Source organism: Panthera onca, chromosome C2, assembly GCF_046562875.1.
Source record: "Panthera onca isolate mPanOnc1 chromosome C2, mPanOnc1 haplotype 2, whole genome shotgun sequence".
Classification (NCBI taxonomy): domain Eukaryota; kingdom Metazoa; phylum Chordata; class Mammalia; order Carnivora; family Felidae; genus Panthera; species Panthera onca.
The window spans coordinates 70,569,742-70,588,995 of NC_138347.1; the positions used below are offsets into that span (position 1 = coordinate 70,569,742).

The window sequence follows — 19,254 nt, forward strand, 5'->3', positions numbered from 1 at the left end:
GCTGGCACCAGAAGAGGTCGCAGTCTGCATCACCATCTTTCCCTTAGTGTGCACATTCCTGCACAAATATTTACTGAACTACTATATGCCGGGCACTGTGCATCCCAGGGACACCACAAGCCTCGTCCTCAGTACCCCAAGTGCAGGCTGATTGCAAGCTCCAGGGAAGCAGCCAAAACATTCATGTGTTTGTTATATCCTGAATGGACCAGGAAACAGTCGTCGGAAGAGATTATGGGGTATGTTCTTTGGTAAAGAATATTAATCTTTAGGATACCTGCTTTGTATGTTAGGAATTCTATCAGAGAGGATTTGTTGTTGTTTAATACGGAAAAGTGAAAAAAAAAAAGCCTCTTCTGTGAATTAAATTCCATCTTAGTATAAGTGTGGTGCTATTGGCTTCAAAATGGGCATGCTGTCCCCAAGCGCCAGCCCATCCCGGTGCTTCATCTCCAGGCCTGACTGCCCCTGGGAGCCCTTGGCCACCACACATCGCTGCCTTCTAGTCGTCTCCACTTGGACCTCACTTGAACTCTTATGCTGACCTCTCCCTCTCCCCCACGTCTATCCTGCCAGATTCCTCCCAGATCCCAGTAGCGCGAAGCCATCAGCCAGTCAGCCTCGTGTCAGCCACGTCGCTCCACTCTGCCTCATCTCTACATCCCACCCTGCCATTTCATCTGTCTTTAACCTGCCCCCTTTCCTGTCTCCAGAGGCTCTGGAGCATCACTGCTTTCCCAGATCACTGCAACAGCCTCTCAAATAAGTTTCCTGCCTCCGTCCTCCACCCCTACCCCAAGCCACTGGTTTTCCATACCGTGGCCAGAGCAGTTTTCTAAAATGGAAAACTTATGTCACATTTCCCACTGCCCCAAGACAAAGCCCAGGCCCCTAAGCGGGACAGCCCAGACTTTCAGGAGCTGGCTCCACGTGCTCTGCAGGCTCCTCTTCACACGTGCCACTCGGGGCTCTCTCATTTTCCCAAGCACAGCAGGCTCCTGGGTCTTTGCATGAACTGCAAGATGTGCTTCCTTCTCTTCTTCCTCTGGCTAAATCCTGTACTCCTTTAGCACTCAGAGCTCAGCAGGAATCTGCTCTGGAAAACCTTCCCTGACTCAGGCTGGACTGGGAGTCCCCCCACCCCAAAATCCTTGTCACAGGACTTGTCACTTAGCAATCGTTTACTTGTCTGGGTCTCCCGGGACGCCGTAAGAGTTAAAATAAAGAAATGGCAACGCATGACCTACCGTGAACAAATCTCAAAAATATGGGAAAAGCAAACTGCAAAATCATTCAATCATCCACACTATTTAAATATTTACCAGGTGAGTGGGTCCATACGGTATGATAAAATGTGTGTAAAACTTTCAAACACTAAACAATAATAGAGATCAACGGTGGTATCTACATATGTTAGAAAAATAAAAACACACGGGAGGGACAAATATCAGACTCAGGATGGTGGTCGCCGGGGGGGAGAAAAGAGAGTGGAGCAAAGTACTACTTAAATTGTACCTGTAACACTTTACACGTTTTTATTTTTAAGAGAGTTCTGAAACAAAACTGGCAAAATATCATCCATTAAACTGGGGGATGGGTAGATGAGAATCTGTTACATTATTTCCTGTATATTTGAAATATTTCATCAGTACATTTTTTAAAACTTTTAATGAGGAACCAGAGCCTCCAATGCCCTCGTTAACATCCCGGGGGGCCTGAGCACACCGCTGTGGCTGCCCGCCCCACCACACAATCAAAAATGCAATCCGGTGTCGTAAACACTTTTATCCTCACTTTTGCCAATGAGAAAACCAAGGCTCAGAACAAGTAACCTTGCTCAAGACCACCAGAGGCTTCCAGATTTCAGACCATATTCTTCGTATACAATTCCTACTATTTCATCCAAGAGAGAGCACCTATGTCAAACGGAGTACGTAGAGAGAATTCTAGATGTAGGAACAGGGCTGTATTCATATGTATTTATGACCCAGTGAGTGGAGACATTTCTGGGAAGAAGAGGGTGCAGGAAGGTGCAGAGTTGGAGACGCAACCAAACAAGTAATTTGGGGCTAGCCCGTGAAACTCAGTTAATACAAACCCACTAGGTTTGGACTCTGTCCTATAGGCAATAGAAGGCTGCTGGAAATGTTTAAGCTGGAGAGTAACCTAAGCAAAGCATGGTTTTAGGAAAAGTAATCTGGCTTCAGTGTACAGGAGGGTTGGTTGCCCATAGGAGATGGGTAGAGTCGACCAAAAGGAAGTTCCTGGAAGGATAAATTCAGTTCTGGAAATCATCTAAGTGCCCCACATAAGAAGTGGCCTCTGCTGATCTAAGGGGAGAATTGTTGGGTTGAAAAGGGTAGGAAGGTTTAAGCTACACAGAGAAATAAAAGTTCTCTCCAGCTTTCCAGGCATGGGGAAATGGTGTAGGCATTTGGGAGATAACCTAATTATTTGCTTATTGAGTTTTTTTCAGGTGTTTTGTTTTGTTTTGTTGTTTTGTTTTGTTTTGGCAAGGGGGTGAGGAGAAGGTAAATAAAGGGAAAAGGAAAAAATGCAAGACTTCAGTTTTGCTTCTAATTCAAGGTGATGCTCAGACATCCAGGGAGAAATGGAATGGCAGTTGGTGACATGGGAGCTCCATCCAAGAAAGCTGAAGAAGCAGATGACAGCAGCAGTGGTGCTGGCAGGATCTCTCTGAAGAAGACAGCACAGAGAAAAGCAGCGCTGACAACTGACCCGTGGTCCCCTGCCTGTGTCCAGGACAAGAAGACTAAGAAAAGAGTCAAGGCAGCATTGTGTTGAAGAAGAAATGGGAAGAGACTGATTCCAGTCAGCACAGGTGGTTGCCATAGTCTGAAGATTTGTGTACCCTCCCCTCCAAATTCATATGTTGAAGCCTAATCCTCAGTGCGATGATATGTGGAGGTGGGCCTTTGGGATGGGATTAGGTCATGAGGGTGGAGTCTTCTTGAATGGGATCAGTGCCCTTATAAAGGAGGCCTCAGAAAGTTTCCTTGCCCTCTGGTCACATGAGGACACAGTGAGAGGACAGCCTTCTACAAACTAGGAAGCAGGCCCTTGCAAGACATTACATCTGCCAGTGCCTTGATTTTGGATTTCCAGCCTCCAGAACTGTGAGAAATAAATGTCCATTGTTTATAAGCCACCCAGTCTAGGATATTTTGTTATAGCAGCCTGAATGGACTGAGACAGTGGTCACTGGTGCAAAGGGGGTCAGGTATAAGAAATGAGCAAAGGTTCTGGATTTAAAGACCAAGAGGTCAGTGGGACCTCAAGTACAGCATTTTCAGCAGATGGCAGAGTCAGCCATGCCTGATCCTTGATCTTTTAATAGCTCCTAACAGCAAGCTGGCCTTACAGCTGGGCATAGGCAGACCCGGATCCCACCCGCCAGACTCAGCACAAGAACCTGTGCCTGCCCAAGCCGTGCACTGAGCAATAGCCCCCTCCCATGGATGGCAGGGTACCCAAGCAGAGTAGAGCATGTGAAGTGGACTGGAGGAGACTACAGACCCATGCAAAGCAGCCATCTTCCTAGATAACCAAAAAGTTAAGCTTGGAGATGCATAATTTCATTTTTAAATGCAGAACATAGAATTAAAATGTGCCACATGTCACTTTATTTTCTAAAATGTATTTTATCTATATTTGCCTGACTTCTATGGCAATAAAATCATTTTGGCATGACACACATCTTACATAAATGAAAATATAATCCAACAAAATGGCATTTTAGGAGCCTTAAGCCAAACAAATGTTTGAGAGGGCCTTGTTTAAATTAAGTTGCCGTGCTATTTAGCTTTTTACAGTAATGTAGCTGTGTCTCCACAGAGCCTTGTGCAAGGATGCTGTTTTGGAAGAGACAGGATGGGAGATGGGGAGAGGGTGAGGGGCCTGTGCTGACTGCTTGAAGACCAAGGAGTCAAGAAGTGAGGAAATGGAGACGATGAGTGAGATCCATTTTTATAGGCAGCATGGAGACGAAATGAGAGACATGACATAGTGGCTTGAGATGCAGGATGAGGTGTGACATAGGAGCCTGAGTGCAGGGAAGGATGCACCAAGTGAAAGACACCAGACTAAATGAAAGTCTGCACCCTGACCACGAGTCTGCCAGCCCTATTCCTCCGCCCTGTTCCCAGCACTGTGGCAGCCAGGCTTGTCCGAGGCAGGAGACTGGAGAGTTCTCTGGAAGACACTAACTGTACCAGAGGAAAGACCTACAGAAACTCACATTTGGGAGACTTGGTTGAAACAGCCCAGTGTGCCACACCATCACCTCACAGTGAAGCCTGCTGCCACAACTACCACCTCTGCTACATAGACCTTCCAATGGCTGACCAGTGCCTCCTTATTAAAAATGAATGGGGGCACCTGGGTGGCTCAGTCGGTCAGTTGAGCATCCCAACTCTTGGTTTTGGCTCAGGTCATGTTCTCATGGTTCAGAGAGCCCCGAGACGGGCTCTGTGTTGACAGTAAGGAGTCTGCCTGGGATTCTCTCTCTCCTTCTCTCTCTGCCCCTCTCCCTTCCCCAACATTGTGCGCACAGGTGCATGTGTGTGCACGCTCTCTCTCAAAACAAATAAATAAACTTTAAAAATAAATAAATAAATAAATAAATAAATAAATAATAAAAAATGAATGAACAGGGGCACCTGGGTGGCTTAGCTAGTTGAGTGTCAGACTCTTGATTTCGGCTCAGGTCATGATCTCCCAGTTATAGGCTCGAGCCCTGTGTCAGGCTCCACACTGGGCACTAAGCCTGCTTAAGAGTCCCTCCCTGCCCCTTCCCCACTCATTCTCTCTCTGTCTCTGTCTCTCTCTCTCAAAATAAATAAACTCTAAAAAAGAAAAAAAAAAAGAATGAACAGCCAGGGACTACCAGACATTGAAGAAAGCTTGCAGCACTTAACACAGAGAACAGAACAAGATAATAGAAAAAAGGAAATGCAGAAAAAAAAACAGATAATGTTGAGAGCAGAAGAAAATTTGACAAGAAAAAAAAAACTCCTATAAGTTATAGCCTAAAAGAATCAAAACGAGATATTATATTCATGAAACAAGATTCTCAAATTATCAAAGAACGATGAAGAGCTCTTGGAAATTAAGGCTAGTCAAAACGAAAAATTTACTACATTAGAAATAAAGTTGAAGAACTCTCCCATAGAGATGGAAAAAAGGAATACGCTAGAGAAGAGAGAAGATGAAAATAATAATAATAACAGGAGGTTCAAGCCAGGAGCTCTAATATCCAAGTATTCAGAATTCAAGAAAAAAATTAAAAATTAAAAAAGAGAGAAAAAACAAAGGGGAAGAAATTGTCAAAGAAATAATTTGAAAATTCCAAATCGAAAGTGCCCCAGGTCAACAAATAGCAATTTTCATCATGAAATCTTAGAACCTCGAGGGAAAAGGGAAGGTTCTGAAGCACTTGAAGAAGAGAAAGAGGTCACTTACCAGGAGCAGAAATCCAAATAGCACCAAAATCCTGGATGCTGCTGAATGCCAGAAGGTAGAGCAATGACTTCAAAATTCTATGGGAAGTGATTTTCAGCCTAGATTTTTATATCTCCTACCAATCACTCCTACCAAAGTGACATTTTCCATCCTAGACAGAAGAGGATGATTTGGGATCCAGACAGTAGGGACAGCACCTGGGAGAAGTGAGGGCAAGTACCAAACAACAGTTGTGATCCTGGTCTGATATCATCCATCCAGAAGGAAGGTGAGGATGGGGTTTCCAAGAGAAAATGTAACATAGGGAGAATTGGGGAAAATGCCTATACATATTTAAAAGCTCTATGGATGGGGCTCCTGGGTGACTCAGTCGATTAGGTGTTGATCTCTAGTTCAGGTCATGATCTCACAGTTTGTGGGTTCAAGCTCCTCATCGGGCTCTGTGCTGACAGCTCAGAGCCTGGAGCCTGCTTCAAATTCTGTGTCTCCCTCTTTCTCTGCCCCTCCCCCACTTGTGCTCTGTCTCCCTCTCTTTCTCAAAAATAAACAAACATTAAAAAAATAAAAAATAAAATAAAAATAAAACTCTATGGATATTTTTATAACGGTGATTTAAAAAAACTAGAGGGGTGCCTGGGTGGCTCGGTTGGTTAAGCATCTGACTTCGGCTCACATCATGATCTCATGGTTCATAGGTTCAAGCCCCATGTCAGGCTCTGTGCTGACAGCATGGAGCCTGGAGCCTGTTTCGGATTCTGTGTCCCCCTCTCTCTCTGCCCTTACCCCACTCATGGTCTATCTGTCTACCTCTCTCTCTCTTTCTCCCAAAAATAAATAAACATTAAAAAAAAAATTTTAAGCTAGAAAATAAAGCAAATGAAAAAAATAGAGCATAGTGGATTGAATTGTGGACCCTAACAAGATATGCCCACACACTAACCCCAGAAACTTGTGAATGTGGCCTTATTTGGGAAATAGGTCTTTGCAGATATAATTAAGTTAAGGATCTCCAGGTGGGATCATCTCGAATTATCCAAACTGGACCATTTCCAGTGACAAGTTGTCCTCCTGAGTTTCTCACAGAGGAGAGGCAAGAGGAGGAGAAGGCCATGTGACCACAGAGGCAAAGGTAGGAGCAATGTGGCCACCAGCCAAGGAACACCAGGAGCCACCAGAAGCTGGAAGAGACTAGGAAGTGTTCTCTAGAGACTTGGGAGGGAGTGTGCCCCTCCAACACCTCGCTCTCCCACCTCTGGCCTCGAGAACAATGAGCTGCTATATTTCTGTTGCTTTAAGCCACCCAGTTTGCGGTGGTTTGTTAAGGCAGCCCCAGGAACTAAGACATAGAGTAAGCTTAGTTTCAGGAGAAGCTGAAGATATACAAACAAGAAAGCAATCAGAGTATGCAATTTGGCTCAAAAATGAGTATCTTTATGTATATGTATTACTTTAACTACACATAAAAATTAATTTTAAAAGAACAAATGACATATTAGAAAAAACTTTTCAACATATACAACAAACACTGTCTAACATTAATAAAAGCTAACCAGGTATTTGTTTTATTTTGAATTAATTGTGAAGGTAGAAGAGTTACAAATCATTGAAAAGGAAGATAGCACAAAGGAACAATAGGGAAAGATTATAAATAATTCAAAGAAAATAAATATAAATGGCAATAAAAATATGAATAAAATAATTCTCGTTAATGATTTCAGAAAAATTAATTTTTTTAAAGGAGCACAATTTTTGCCCATCATTTCTTGCCAGAAATTTAAAAAAATGAACATATCCAATATTGTTCAGGGTATGGGGAATCAATAACTCTTACACACTGTCAGTGAGAGTTCAAAATGGAACAACTTTATGAGAAGGCAGTTTGGCAGCACATAATAAAATTAAAAAAAAATCTTTTAATGTTTATTTTTGAGAGAGAGACAGAATGGGGGAGGGACAGAGACAGAGGGAGACACAGAATCCAAAGCAGGCTCCAGGCTCTGAGCTGTCAGCACAGAGCCCTACACAGGGCTCAAACTCACAGACTGCAAGATCATGACCTGAGCCAAAGTTGGACACTTAACTGACTGAGCCACCCAGGCGCCCCAGAACCTATCAAAATTTAAAATATTCTTGACCTTTGTCCTATTAATTCTATTTACAACCCTTGATCCTATAGAAATAAGCTTTAAATTTTGCACAACGATATTCATGTCAGCAATACTTCTAATAGCAACAAACTAGAAAAAAACTAAATATCCATCAGTAAACAAATGTTTAAACATAAAGTATTTTCAGCTTGTTATATGGAATACTATTTAAGTGTCAAAAAAAGAATGAGGGAATCCCAAATGTACTGACATTACAGTCATGATGTCCATAATATATTATTGAGTACAAGAGGAAAAATAGCAGGGCACCTGGGTGGCTCAGTCAATTAAGCATTCAACTTCGGCTCAGGTCATGATCTCACGGCTCGTGAGTTTGAGCCCCGCGTCGGGTTCTGTGCCGACAGCTCAGAGCCTGGAGCCTGCTTTGGATTCTGTGTCTCCCTCTCACTCTGCCCCTAACCCACTCGCATTCTGTCTCTGTCTCTCTCAAAAATAAATAAACATTAAAAAAAAAAAGAGGAAAAATAGCAGAACAACAGAATTTAAGCACATTTTTACAAAGACCTATGTTATATGTGTTTATGTACATGCACATGCACTTGAAAATAGACTGGAAAGATATTTACCAATCTCCCTCTGGGGAGCAGGAGCAGAAGAAGAGAGTAGGGGAGGGAACTTCCACTTTTTATTTTATATTTCAATATTTTTAAAATTCTTATAAAACATTTGTCTTGAAATAAAGGGGAAATATAATTTCACTTAAGTGTACTTAAAAATTTTTTTTTCTGATTTTAAAATGAACTGTTATGGTTTAAAGTGTGTCTTCAAATTCTTTGACACGTCTCCATTCAAAATTATAGAAACTAATTTCCCTCCCTTTGAAGAGGACCCAACTAAGTGATTCACTTCTAACAAAGAGACTATGGAGGAAGTAGGGCTCTGTGACTTCTGAAGCTAGATCATGTGAAGGACAGAGCGTGCGCTCTCTCTCCTTCTTGTTCCCTCTGATTGTTTGCTCTCAGGGAGGCTGGCCACTGCATGACTTGGGGACACGTAAGCAGCTTTCAGGAAAGGACAACAGGGAGGAGGAGGGAGGCCTCCCTCCAAAAACCAACCCCAACTTGCCAGCCAGCTCCTCCAGCCCTGGTCAAGCTTTTAGGCAGCTGCCGCCCCTGCTGACGTCTGACTGAGCCTCATGAGAAACCTTGAGCCAGAACCACCAGCAATGCCATAGCTAAATTCCTAGCCCACAGAAAAGGCAAGAAATAATAAATGTTTATTGTTGTCTTATGCCACTAACTTTTGGGGTGATGTATTTGACAGCAGTATATAAGGAATGCCTGTACCAAGCTCCCTGGGGAGGGCAGAGGTGTGAAAATGAAGTGTGGTCTTACTTTCCACGTTCTTACTTTATACATTCCAGGACTGTTTAGATTTTTTTCTAGTTAGTCTTTTATATTTAAATAAAGGGACAGAAATAAAGTTAGGCTTAAGTGTATTTTTAAAACATTCCTTCCCTGATTTTAAACATAACACAAAAGAAAATGGACAAAGTTGCAGGTCTGACACCAGCCAACCCCAGCCCTCCCTAGAAAGTAGCAATAACCAAGCCAGTGTGGTATTGGAGAACAAGCAAAGAGCACTAGAACAGAGCAGGGAGCCCAGAAATAGACACACACAGATACAGTCAACAGATCTCTGACAAAGGAGCAAAGGCAGCGTGGTCTTTTAAAAAATGGTGCAACACCAGGGCAGGCACATGCAAAAGCAAATCTGGACATTGACCTTACACAGTACACAAAATTGACTCAAAACAGATTACAGATTTAAACGTAAAACGCAAAACTGTAAAAAGTCTAGAAGATAACATAGGAGACAATCTACATGACCTTTGATTTAATCATGAGTTTTTTAGGTACAACACCAAAAGCATGGTCCATGAAAGAAAAATATTGATGTTAGATTTCATGACAATTAAAAACTTCAGCTCAGCAAAAGACATTGTTAAAAGAATAAAAAGATGGGGCACCTGGGTGGCTCAGTCGGTTAAGCGTCCGACTCTTGATTTTGGCTCAGGTAATGATCTTACAATTTGTGAGTTCGAGCCCCACATGGGGTTCCAGGCTGACAGCGCTGAGTCTGCTTGGGATTCTCTCTCTCTCTTCCTCTCTCTCTCTCTCTCTGCCCCTCCCCTGCTCTCTCTCTCAAAATAAATTAATAAAAACTTTAAAAAAATAAAGTATTAAACGTAAAAAGACTATCAATATAGAACTCTATATCTATCAATATAGAATTATATATATAAGGAAAGTCCTGGCTCAGTCAGTTAAGTGTCTGACTTTGGCTCAGGTCATGATCTCACAGCTTGTGAGTTTAAGCCCCACATTAGGCTCCATGTTGACAGCTCAGCGCCTGGAGTCTGCTTTGGATTCTGTGTCTCCCTCTCTCTCTGACCCTCCCGCAGCTTGTGCTCTTTCTGCCTCTCAAAAATAAACATTAAAAAAATTTATTTTAAGAATAAAAAGATAAGCCATGGACCGGGAGAAAATATTTACAAGACCTACATGTGATAAAGGGTTTGTGTCCAAAATATACACAGAATTCTTAAAACTCAGCAATAAGAAAACAACCAGATTAAAAAATGGTCAAAAGACCTGAACAGACACCTCACCAAAGATGACATACAGATATCAAATAAATGTATGAAAAGATGCTTAATATTATAGGTGATTACTGAATTTCAAATTCAAATAACGAGATGCTACTATTAGAGAGAGATACATATCAGAGTGTTTAACATCCAACACACTGACAACACCAAACACTGGTGACAATGTGGAGCAACAGGAACTCTCACCAGCTGCTGGTGGGGATACAAAATGGCACAGCCATTTGGGAAGGCAGTTTGGCAGTTTCTTAGAGAGGTAAACATAGTCTTACTGTATGACCCAGCATTCATGCTCCTAGGTATTTATTCAAATGGGTTAAACAGTTGTATCTTCAACAAAACCTGCACACAAATGTTTACAGACATTTTATTCATAATTGCCAAAAGTTGGAATCAACCAAAATGTCCTTTAATTAGGTGAATGGATTAAAAAAAAAAAACTGAGTTACAACTACACAGTGAAATATTCAGTGACAAAAAGGCATGAACTAGCGAGTCACAAAAAGGCACAGAGAACCCTTGAATGCATTTGCTTAGTGAAAGAAGTGAGTCTGAAAAGGCTACATACCATATGATTCCAACTCTAGGAAAGGCAAAACAAGAGAGGGAAAGAGTAAGATCAGTGGTTGTCAAGAGTTCAAGGGTGGGAGGAAGGAGGAATGAACAAGTGGAGCACAGGAATTTCTGACACCTTAAAACTATTCTCTACGACACTGTAATGGTGGATACACATTATTATTGTACGAGCTCACAGAACTGCACAACACAAAGGGTGAATCCTACTCTAAACCATGGACTTCAGGTACTAATAAGGTATCAACATTGGTTCATCACTTGTAATGAACATGCCACAGTAATGAGAGATATTGATAAGAGGGGGAACGGAAGTGGGGAAAGGAGGGGGAAAAGATATGGGGACCTCTGCACCATCTGCTCAATTTTCCATAAACCTAAAACTGCTCTAAAAAATTCAGTCTAGGGGTGCCTGGGTGGCTTGGTCGGTTGGGCGTCTGACTTCGGCTCAGGTCATGATCTCACGGTCCATGAGTTCGAGCCCCGCGTCGGGCTTTGTGCTGACAGCTCAGAGCCTGGAGCCTGTTTCAGATTCTGTGTCTCCCTCTCTCTCTGCTCCTCCCCTGTTCATGCTCTGTCTCTCTCTGTCTTAAAAATAAATAAACGTTAAAAAAAATTTTTTTTTTTTTTTAATAAAAAATTCAGTCTATTAGGGGCACCTGGGTGGCTCAGTCGGTTATCATCTGACTCTTGGTTTTGGCTCAGGTTGTGATCTCACAGTTCATGAGATTGAGCCCCGTGATAGGCTCTGTGCTGACAGTGTGGAGCCTGCTTGGGACTCTGTCTCCCTTTCTCTCTCTGCACACCCCTTTCTCAAAATAAATAAATAAATAAACTTTAAAAAATATAGTCTATTAATTTTTTAAGTAGCACTAACCAATTGATGGAAAGGAGAAATAACATAATGCCGCCACCCATAACCTCAGCAGAAAGACAGTCACTGCTGACACTTAGGTATAGTTCCTTCCAGTCCTTTTTCCAGCCTTTTTTCAAATGTCTATGTGCATGTCGTTTTTCCAAAGGGCTGAAATCATTCTGCTAAATGCATTCTGAAGGTTTATGATCTAGTTTTAGTTTGGATTTTTACTGCAAAGAAAGTAGCCCATATAAAACATCAGTGATACCAAAAACAGATTTGAGAGGGGCCAGTTGCCATGGAAATGATTGAAAATAAATTTCACTTCACACTACACCCTGCTAATGCACTGACCAGAAAGAAGGAGAAATACTTGGAGTAACAGAAGAGCAGCCAAGATAGCTTCTAATCGAGAAGAAGGAAAACACATTGGCCTAGTGAGGTTTCAAAGAGGCTAGTAGCATCAACCTGCAATTTAATTAATTAAGCTTTTTCAGCAACCACGCTGATGGAGGGAGAAAGCACCCAGGAATGGGAGACTGGAGTGGACCCCCTCGCCCCCACTGACAGTTAGTTTTACAGCCAAACAGCCAGCAGGTCTCCCTCCGGATGTGGGCTTGTCTCTGCAGTTGGTGCAAGGCCAGGAAACAAATCATTCCTCCCCTGCGATGGAGATGCTCCAAGTGTTTAGCAAGCTGCAAGGCCCAGGCGCCAAGTGATCCGTTTGGACACTGCATTGGCTCTTAGCATTGGAGCGGGTCCTGGGGCAGCCCTTCTGCACAGGGCTTAACCCTTTAGATGCTGGGTCATGGGCAGTCTGGAGGTTCTGGGGCAGGGATCAGGATGTCAGAGTGCAGGGGGCACTCAGGGAGCTCAGGGGAGAGACTATTTTCCAACAGAAGAATTTGAACATATGAAAAATAAGGCCAGAGTAGCATGTACCAACTGAATTCTGAACTTCCTGCAACCAACATCTTTATGAAAGACAAGACTATTTAGAACACGTCAGGGCAGCCTTCACAGGGGAATGCAGAGCTATTATCACCAAAAGGCAGCTGGTGGTGTAAAGACAGACATCGCTTCCTACCTAGGAAACAGCTCGACTACATATGTGAATAGATCCAGTTTCATTCCCAGCTCTGCCACGGATCACCATGAGTGATATACTCCCCAGTTTCCTCATCTGTAAAATGGGTATAACTGTTCTTCTCTCATGGGTTATGGTAAGGATTCCACGAGCTAAGTCATGTGCAGTGCTAAGCACCAGGCCTGGCACAAAGCAGGCACTCGCCCCCACCATCACAGGCACTTGTGCTGCAGGTCTTTTTCTTTTCATCTCTTTTCTATCATAGAGGATGGCCCCATTTCCCTTTCCCTATCCAGATTCCAATGTAGATGCCTGGCCACTGTTGCCATAAAAAGCCAGAGTCCCCGAAGTGTGAAATATCAGGCAGTTATCTTTTTTCTAAGGTACCCATGAACAGCCCTGTACTCTGGAGAGGAACAAAGACTTCTGATACCAAACCAACCCAGACCACAAAGTTATACCCTTACAGACACTGTGGGCAACAGCATCCCACTCAAAGCATAAGGATTGAGGATTATAGCTGCCAAGCATCCTCCAGGCCCAGGAAAAGCCAGGGTTAAACAGTGGTCCATCCGTTACCAACATGTGACACCATTTCCAAATGGTCCAGAATACACCTGCTGTTTATTCTCCTTCTTTAAGCTTAGTTAATGGACTTATGTTCTTATTTTGAAAGAAAATGTACTATTAAAGAAACTGTAGGTGATCAACCTATATCTGTTTCCATCTCCCACAAATGACAGTTGGTAGCATTTGTAATATTTGCATCAAGTCCTTTTAACACAAAAGAGGGGCGCCTGGGTGGCACAGTCAGTTAAGCGTCCGACTCCTGACTTCGGCTCAGGTCATGATCTCACGGTTTGTGGGCTCGAGCCCCATGTCGAGCTCCATGCTGGGCATAAAGCCTACTTGAGATTCTCTCTCTCTCCCTCTCCCTCTGCCCCTCCCCCACCGGCACACATGTGTGCATGTGCGAGCTCTCTCTCTCTGTCTCTAAAATAAAAAATAGGGGCGCCTGAGTGGCTCAGTCGGTTAAGCGTCCGACTTCGGCTCAGGTCATCATCTCGCGGTCCGTGAGTTCGAGCCCCGCGTCAGGCTCTGTGCTGACGGCTCGGAGCCTGGAGCCCATTTCGGATTCTGTGTCTCCCTCTCTCTCTGCCCCTCCCCTGTTCATGCTCTGTCTCTCTCTGTCTCAAAAATAATAAATAAACGTTAAAAAAAATTAAAATAAATAAATAAATAAATAAATAAGTGAAACAAAAGAAATAAAATGTGACACACAAAATTAAAATCTATCTTCTTACCTACTTTCAAATCTATTTCCTGCCCACTCTCCCAATCACTGTTAATGAATTTAATCTTTATCTAGTCCAGTTCTACTTTATTCTTTGTTTTAAACGTTCCTATTTTTTTTTAACAAAAAGAAAATAAAAAGGAATGTGGAAAATATGCTAAATGAAAATGCCTATGTGAGGAGGGGCTTTCGGGCCTGCTCCAGGAACAGCACACGCCTGGTAGGCAAAGCTTATGGGGAGGTAGTCCTGCAAACTCACACCAACACACATCTAGAAAGCAGTGCATACCCCTAGAAGACCCCATCCACTCAACTCCCAAAGGCTTACCTGGGTCCAGGTGTGTGAAAGAGCCCACCACGAAGTCCAGTGTGGACACGGCCAGCAGGAACAGCAGCAGCAGCTGGAGGCGGATTATCCATTTGACACCTGCTAGGTTAATCCCCAGCAAGGCCAGATGCACCGCCACCGAAATTCCTCGCACGGCCCAGATACTCCTGAGGCTCAGCAAATCAGAGATGGACTCAGCAAAGCCGGTGATGTACATGGCCCCTGCGACACACTGACAGGCAAGCAAGGTGGGAAGAGTTGGCAAGAGAACAGAGAATCAGGAACCCGTGGGTCAGACCCGCCCAGCACTGAGGGCTGCACCCACCCTCATCAGGGCTCAGCACCTGGGAACCAACATGGGGGAGGGGTCAGTGAGCCCTTCCTGGCCATGCCCCCTGCCTCTGGCCCCATTTCTTCTCATCTACGTCTCTACCATCACCCAGAGGGGAGCACAAATGGCAGTCAGTAGTGACTAAGATGAGAAGGAGGGAGATGGGACTCTGGGCCAAAGAGCACTCTGGACTTCTCTGTTTGAGTTATTCAAGAGCTAAACAGAATAGAAGCACACAGGGGGTCCCCTCGCAGAGCCTAAGAAAGGCACTAAAGCAAACCCCAGTTTTTCTCCACTTCTTTGTAGGTCACTATTATTAAAAAAAAAAAAAAATTACCTGAAACTTAGAATAAAAAAAAAAAGTGGGCAGCAAATCCTTTCAATGTCATATGGAACAAAGGCTACCCAAGGACTGGCTAGGTGAATGTACTTAGTTCTACTCATTGTTTACTATTGATTAAACGTGTTAAATGTCCCAGACTTTATGAAGTTACTGTCCATTTATAGATTTTTTTTTCCCAGCAGAGATGCAAATAGCTTCTGTCCAGTGGAACAGACAATCCAAAAGATTCGGTTTCTTACCCTGTAAGACATTAACCAGTTTTGTATCAGCAATCTTATCCTTACATTTATTTATGAAATTGCTTCACCAGGAACTAGGTACATCTTACTGGCTCCTCCATTAATTAATTAGTTAAAAAAAAAATCTTTAGTCCATGTATATTTTATATTTGCCTGAAAGTCATAATTTTATCTTTGAAAAAAATATTTAAGGGGCACCTGGGTGGTTCAGTGGGTTAAGCATCTGACTTTGACTCGGGTCATGATCTCGTGGTTCATGAGTTCGAGCCCCATGTGGGGCTCTGTGCTGACAGCTCGGAGCCTGGAGCCTGCTTAGGATCCTGTGTCTCCCTCTCTCTTTCTGCTCATGCTCTGTCTCGAGAGAATATATATATATTTAAAACTCAACTTCAAATAAATATTTGAAAATAACACCAACCTCACTTTTCATAATTCCTCAGCACCCTTCTCTCCATCAGGCTTGATCCTTCCCCACCCCCAGGCCACTGGGTCATGGTCATCACTGTGCTCTGTTCCCATTGTTCTCTCAGGAAACAAATTCTTCTTGGGCCTCAGTCAAGTTCCTCTTCCATGAAGCCTTTCCTCATCCCCCTTTTCTGAATAAATATTATGCTTACTGCCAGTAAGTAATGCAATTAATTATCTGGGTCACTAGTCTATTCTTAGTTCATGCATATAAGCTTGTCCCCTACCCCAAGCCACCAAGAATGCAAACATGCTAAAAAACAAAAATGTTTATGCTGACCATACCTCTTCAAAGCCCCTACATTTGCTAACTATGTTGCAAACATTCAACAGATATTTTGTGATATGTTGACTGTATGAAAAGAGTTCTGGGAAGCGGAGTACCATTAATTTCCTGCTCTTTTAGGTAAAGACCAGAAGGGTGATATAATTTCTGTACTGGAGAGGAGCTCAGGAAGGAGGTCCCATTCTTCACTGAGATCAGCTCATTTTGCTACTAGACATATACCATCATTGTCAATGTTCCCCAAACTTACACTAGGCATTTCTGTCTATATTGGAGTGGGGAGGGGGGAGCCCAATAAATGTAAGCAGAAGGAAAGTCATCCTTGAGAGAGAGAGAGATGAGAGAGAAACATCACCTCATGACTCAAACTTACACTTGGCTAAATAACAAGAGTGTGACAGGCACAAGGATGCTGCTATTCTGTCACTATCTGGCCAGGTCAACAGGACTCTTCATGGCCAGATATATCAGAATTTAAAAAAACAAATGGTAACAATGCAGTGATGATCATCACCTTCCCAGGTGTCTGACACCTCACATGTGCAGAGGGTGACACCAGAACTGGAATGCAACCATTTGCATCTGGAGCTTCCAAACCCACCATTTTCCTTTTCTAGCTGGTGAACAGAATTTGCTCACATGAAGTGGGCCAAGCAGTAAAGACTGCCTTTGTCTCCAGTGGCTCCAGTAGAGTCCCTCTCTCCAATTCATAGCTAAAATCACTTTTTAGCCCGAAGATGCTAGGAACAAAACATAAAGGAGAAGCCCGTGGAGGCTGTGTGAAAGGATATGGTGGTTAGGAGCATGGACTGTGAAATCAGACCAGAGCCAAATGCTGTGGCTCCCAGGCTTAGCTGTGTGACTTGGGAAAGTGTTTTAAGCTCTCTGTGCCTCATTTCCTCATCTGTGAAATACAAATAATAATAATAGTACTTGCTTCAAAAGCTATTGTGAGGGGGCACCTGGCTGGCTTAGTTGGTTGAGTGTCTGGCTCTTGGTTTTGGCTCAGGTTGTGACCTCATGGTTCTCGAGTTCGAGCCCCACATTGGGCTCCACATTGACAGTGTGTAGCCTGCTTGGGTTTCTCTCTCTCTCTCTCTCTCTCTCTCTCTCTCTCTCTCTGCCCCTCCCCCACTCGCAGTCTCTCTCTTTCAAAATAAATAAAGTCAAGGAAAAAAGAAGTTACTGTAACGGTGAAATGAGATAATTTATGTAAGTTCTTAGAACAGTATCTGTCTCATAGTTTGAGTTATAGAGATACTAGCTATTGGCCTTATCATTTTTACTGTACTATTATTAGCTACTGAAAAAGAAGAAACAGTAGTTAGCCATGAATTTCATAAAATACTTTGTTAATGTTAAATAGACGATGGTATTGTCACTGGAAATTTGCAATGTAACTTATAAATAAGGATTCTTAAAACTGAAAAGACTTACTATGAAGGAAACCAATAACAACCACAAATTAAACCATCTTCTCAAAATCTAAGAGCTTTGGGGTAAGAGGTGAGGGTATTTATGGAATGTGGGGGAGTCAAAGTGTCATAGAGATTTCATATTTGGTAGGCGGATGAACATAGTAAGCAATGCTGCTCGGTTGGGAACTATAGCAAAAGTATAATTATGGCTTTTCTAAGGGTGGACTATAACTCTTCTCAGAACAAAAAGCACAGTAGAACTTCCAAATCAGCAAGGGGAAAACATACAATAGAAATAAATTTGAGCCATGTTGGCAAAATAATGAGTTTTTTAAATTTCAAATGATCTAGAAAGTAATGAAAAGGAGAATATTATATCCTAAAACTTGAGAGGCACACTAATCCTGCATTCAGAAGGAAAAAAAAGTATAACCCTAAATATTTTTATTAGTTAAAAAGGGCAGAAAAAAATAAAATATTTAACTTAAGACATGATAAAAAAGACCAATATAAATAAAAAGATAGTAGGAAGAGGTATTTAATAAAAGGAAATATGAAATTAATAAAAGAAAAATAACAAAAGAAAGAATTCAGAGAATAAAAGCTGATCCTTTAAGAGAAGCCTGGCTGTCCCTGTCTGTGTAATATGTGACTCTTGATCTCGGGGTTGTGAGTTTGAGCCCCACGTTGGGTGTAGAGATTACTTAAAAATAAGATATTTAAAATAAAAATAACAGCTGATCCTTTAAGAGATAAATAAAATACATACACACCTAGCAGTCTGATTAAGAAAAAAAAATTACAGATTTTAGGAATGAGAAAAGAAATACAACTACTCTTATAGAAGAGAGTAAAATGATGAATACAGAAGACAAATGTGCCATGAATTATCATACATTCATATTAGGCAATGCTAAGCTACTAGTTAAAAAGCACAGGTTTAGGGGCACCTGGGTGGCTCAGTCGGTTGAGCATCTGACTCTTGATTTTGGATCAAGTCATGATCTCATGGTTTGTGAGTTCAAGCCCCACATGGGGCTCTGCACTGGCAGTATGGAGCCTGCTTGAGATTCTCTCTCTCACTCTCTCTCTCTGCCCCTTTCCCACTTGTGTGAGCTTGCATGAGCTTCCACAGATGCACTCTCTCTCAAAATAAATAAACAGTTTTTTCAAAAAAGCACCAGTTTAAAACACTGACCTCGAGGAATATCTATAACTTATTGTTAAGTGAGAAACACAAACCATGGAATAGAGTATAAGCTCTGTCCCCATTTTTGTAAAAACAAGCAAGCACTTCAACAATCATGAATTCACATACATAAACACAGGGAAGGTGGCAGAAAAGGATGGTGGGTATTCGCAATGGACACCTTAGGATGGGGAGGGAAATAAACTTTTTCTTTACATTATCGCTGATGTTAACTAGTTATAATGAACATCATTTTGTAACTTTAAAGGAATTTTATAAAGGAAAAATAAAAACAAATATATTAAGATTTGCAGACTTTATGCAAATGCTACACTTAGGTACGGAGAGCACGGTGTGTCTAGGAAGCAAAGTTCCCCCCACACCTCTCTGCCCACTGAGCTTGACACCCCCACCCCAGAGGTATGGACAACACCACAGACCCCTCCCCAGAGAAGTCCAGCTACCCTCCCCTCCAACCATGAGTACACCTCTTCACTGGAAAACCTCCCTGTCGACTTGTTTAATGCATAAACACCCCAGAGTTTATTATGTATATATTTTTAAAGTTTATTTATTTATTTTGAGAGA

General features: G+C 42.4%; 1 protein-coding gene across 3 annotated transcripts in view; it reads right to left on the reverse strand.

Moving 5' to 3' along the window:
* The window catches only part of SLC12A8 (solute carrier family 12 member 8), a 139,805-nt gene that overhangs the window by 87,538 nt on the left and 33,013 nt on the right, over nucleotides 1-19,254 (reverse strand). For all 3 annotated transcript variants that reach the window (XM_060639730.3, XM_060639729.3, XM_060639731.3), the window contains one exon: nucleotides 14,396-14,627. In XM_060639730.3, coding sequence (XP_060495713.3) covers nucleotides 14,396-14,627 — 232 coding nt within the window. The remainder of the gene's footprint in view (nucleotides 1-14,395; nucleotides 14,628-19,254) is intronic.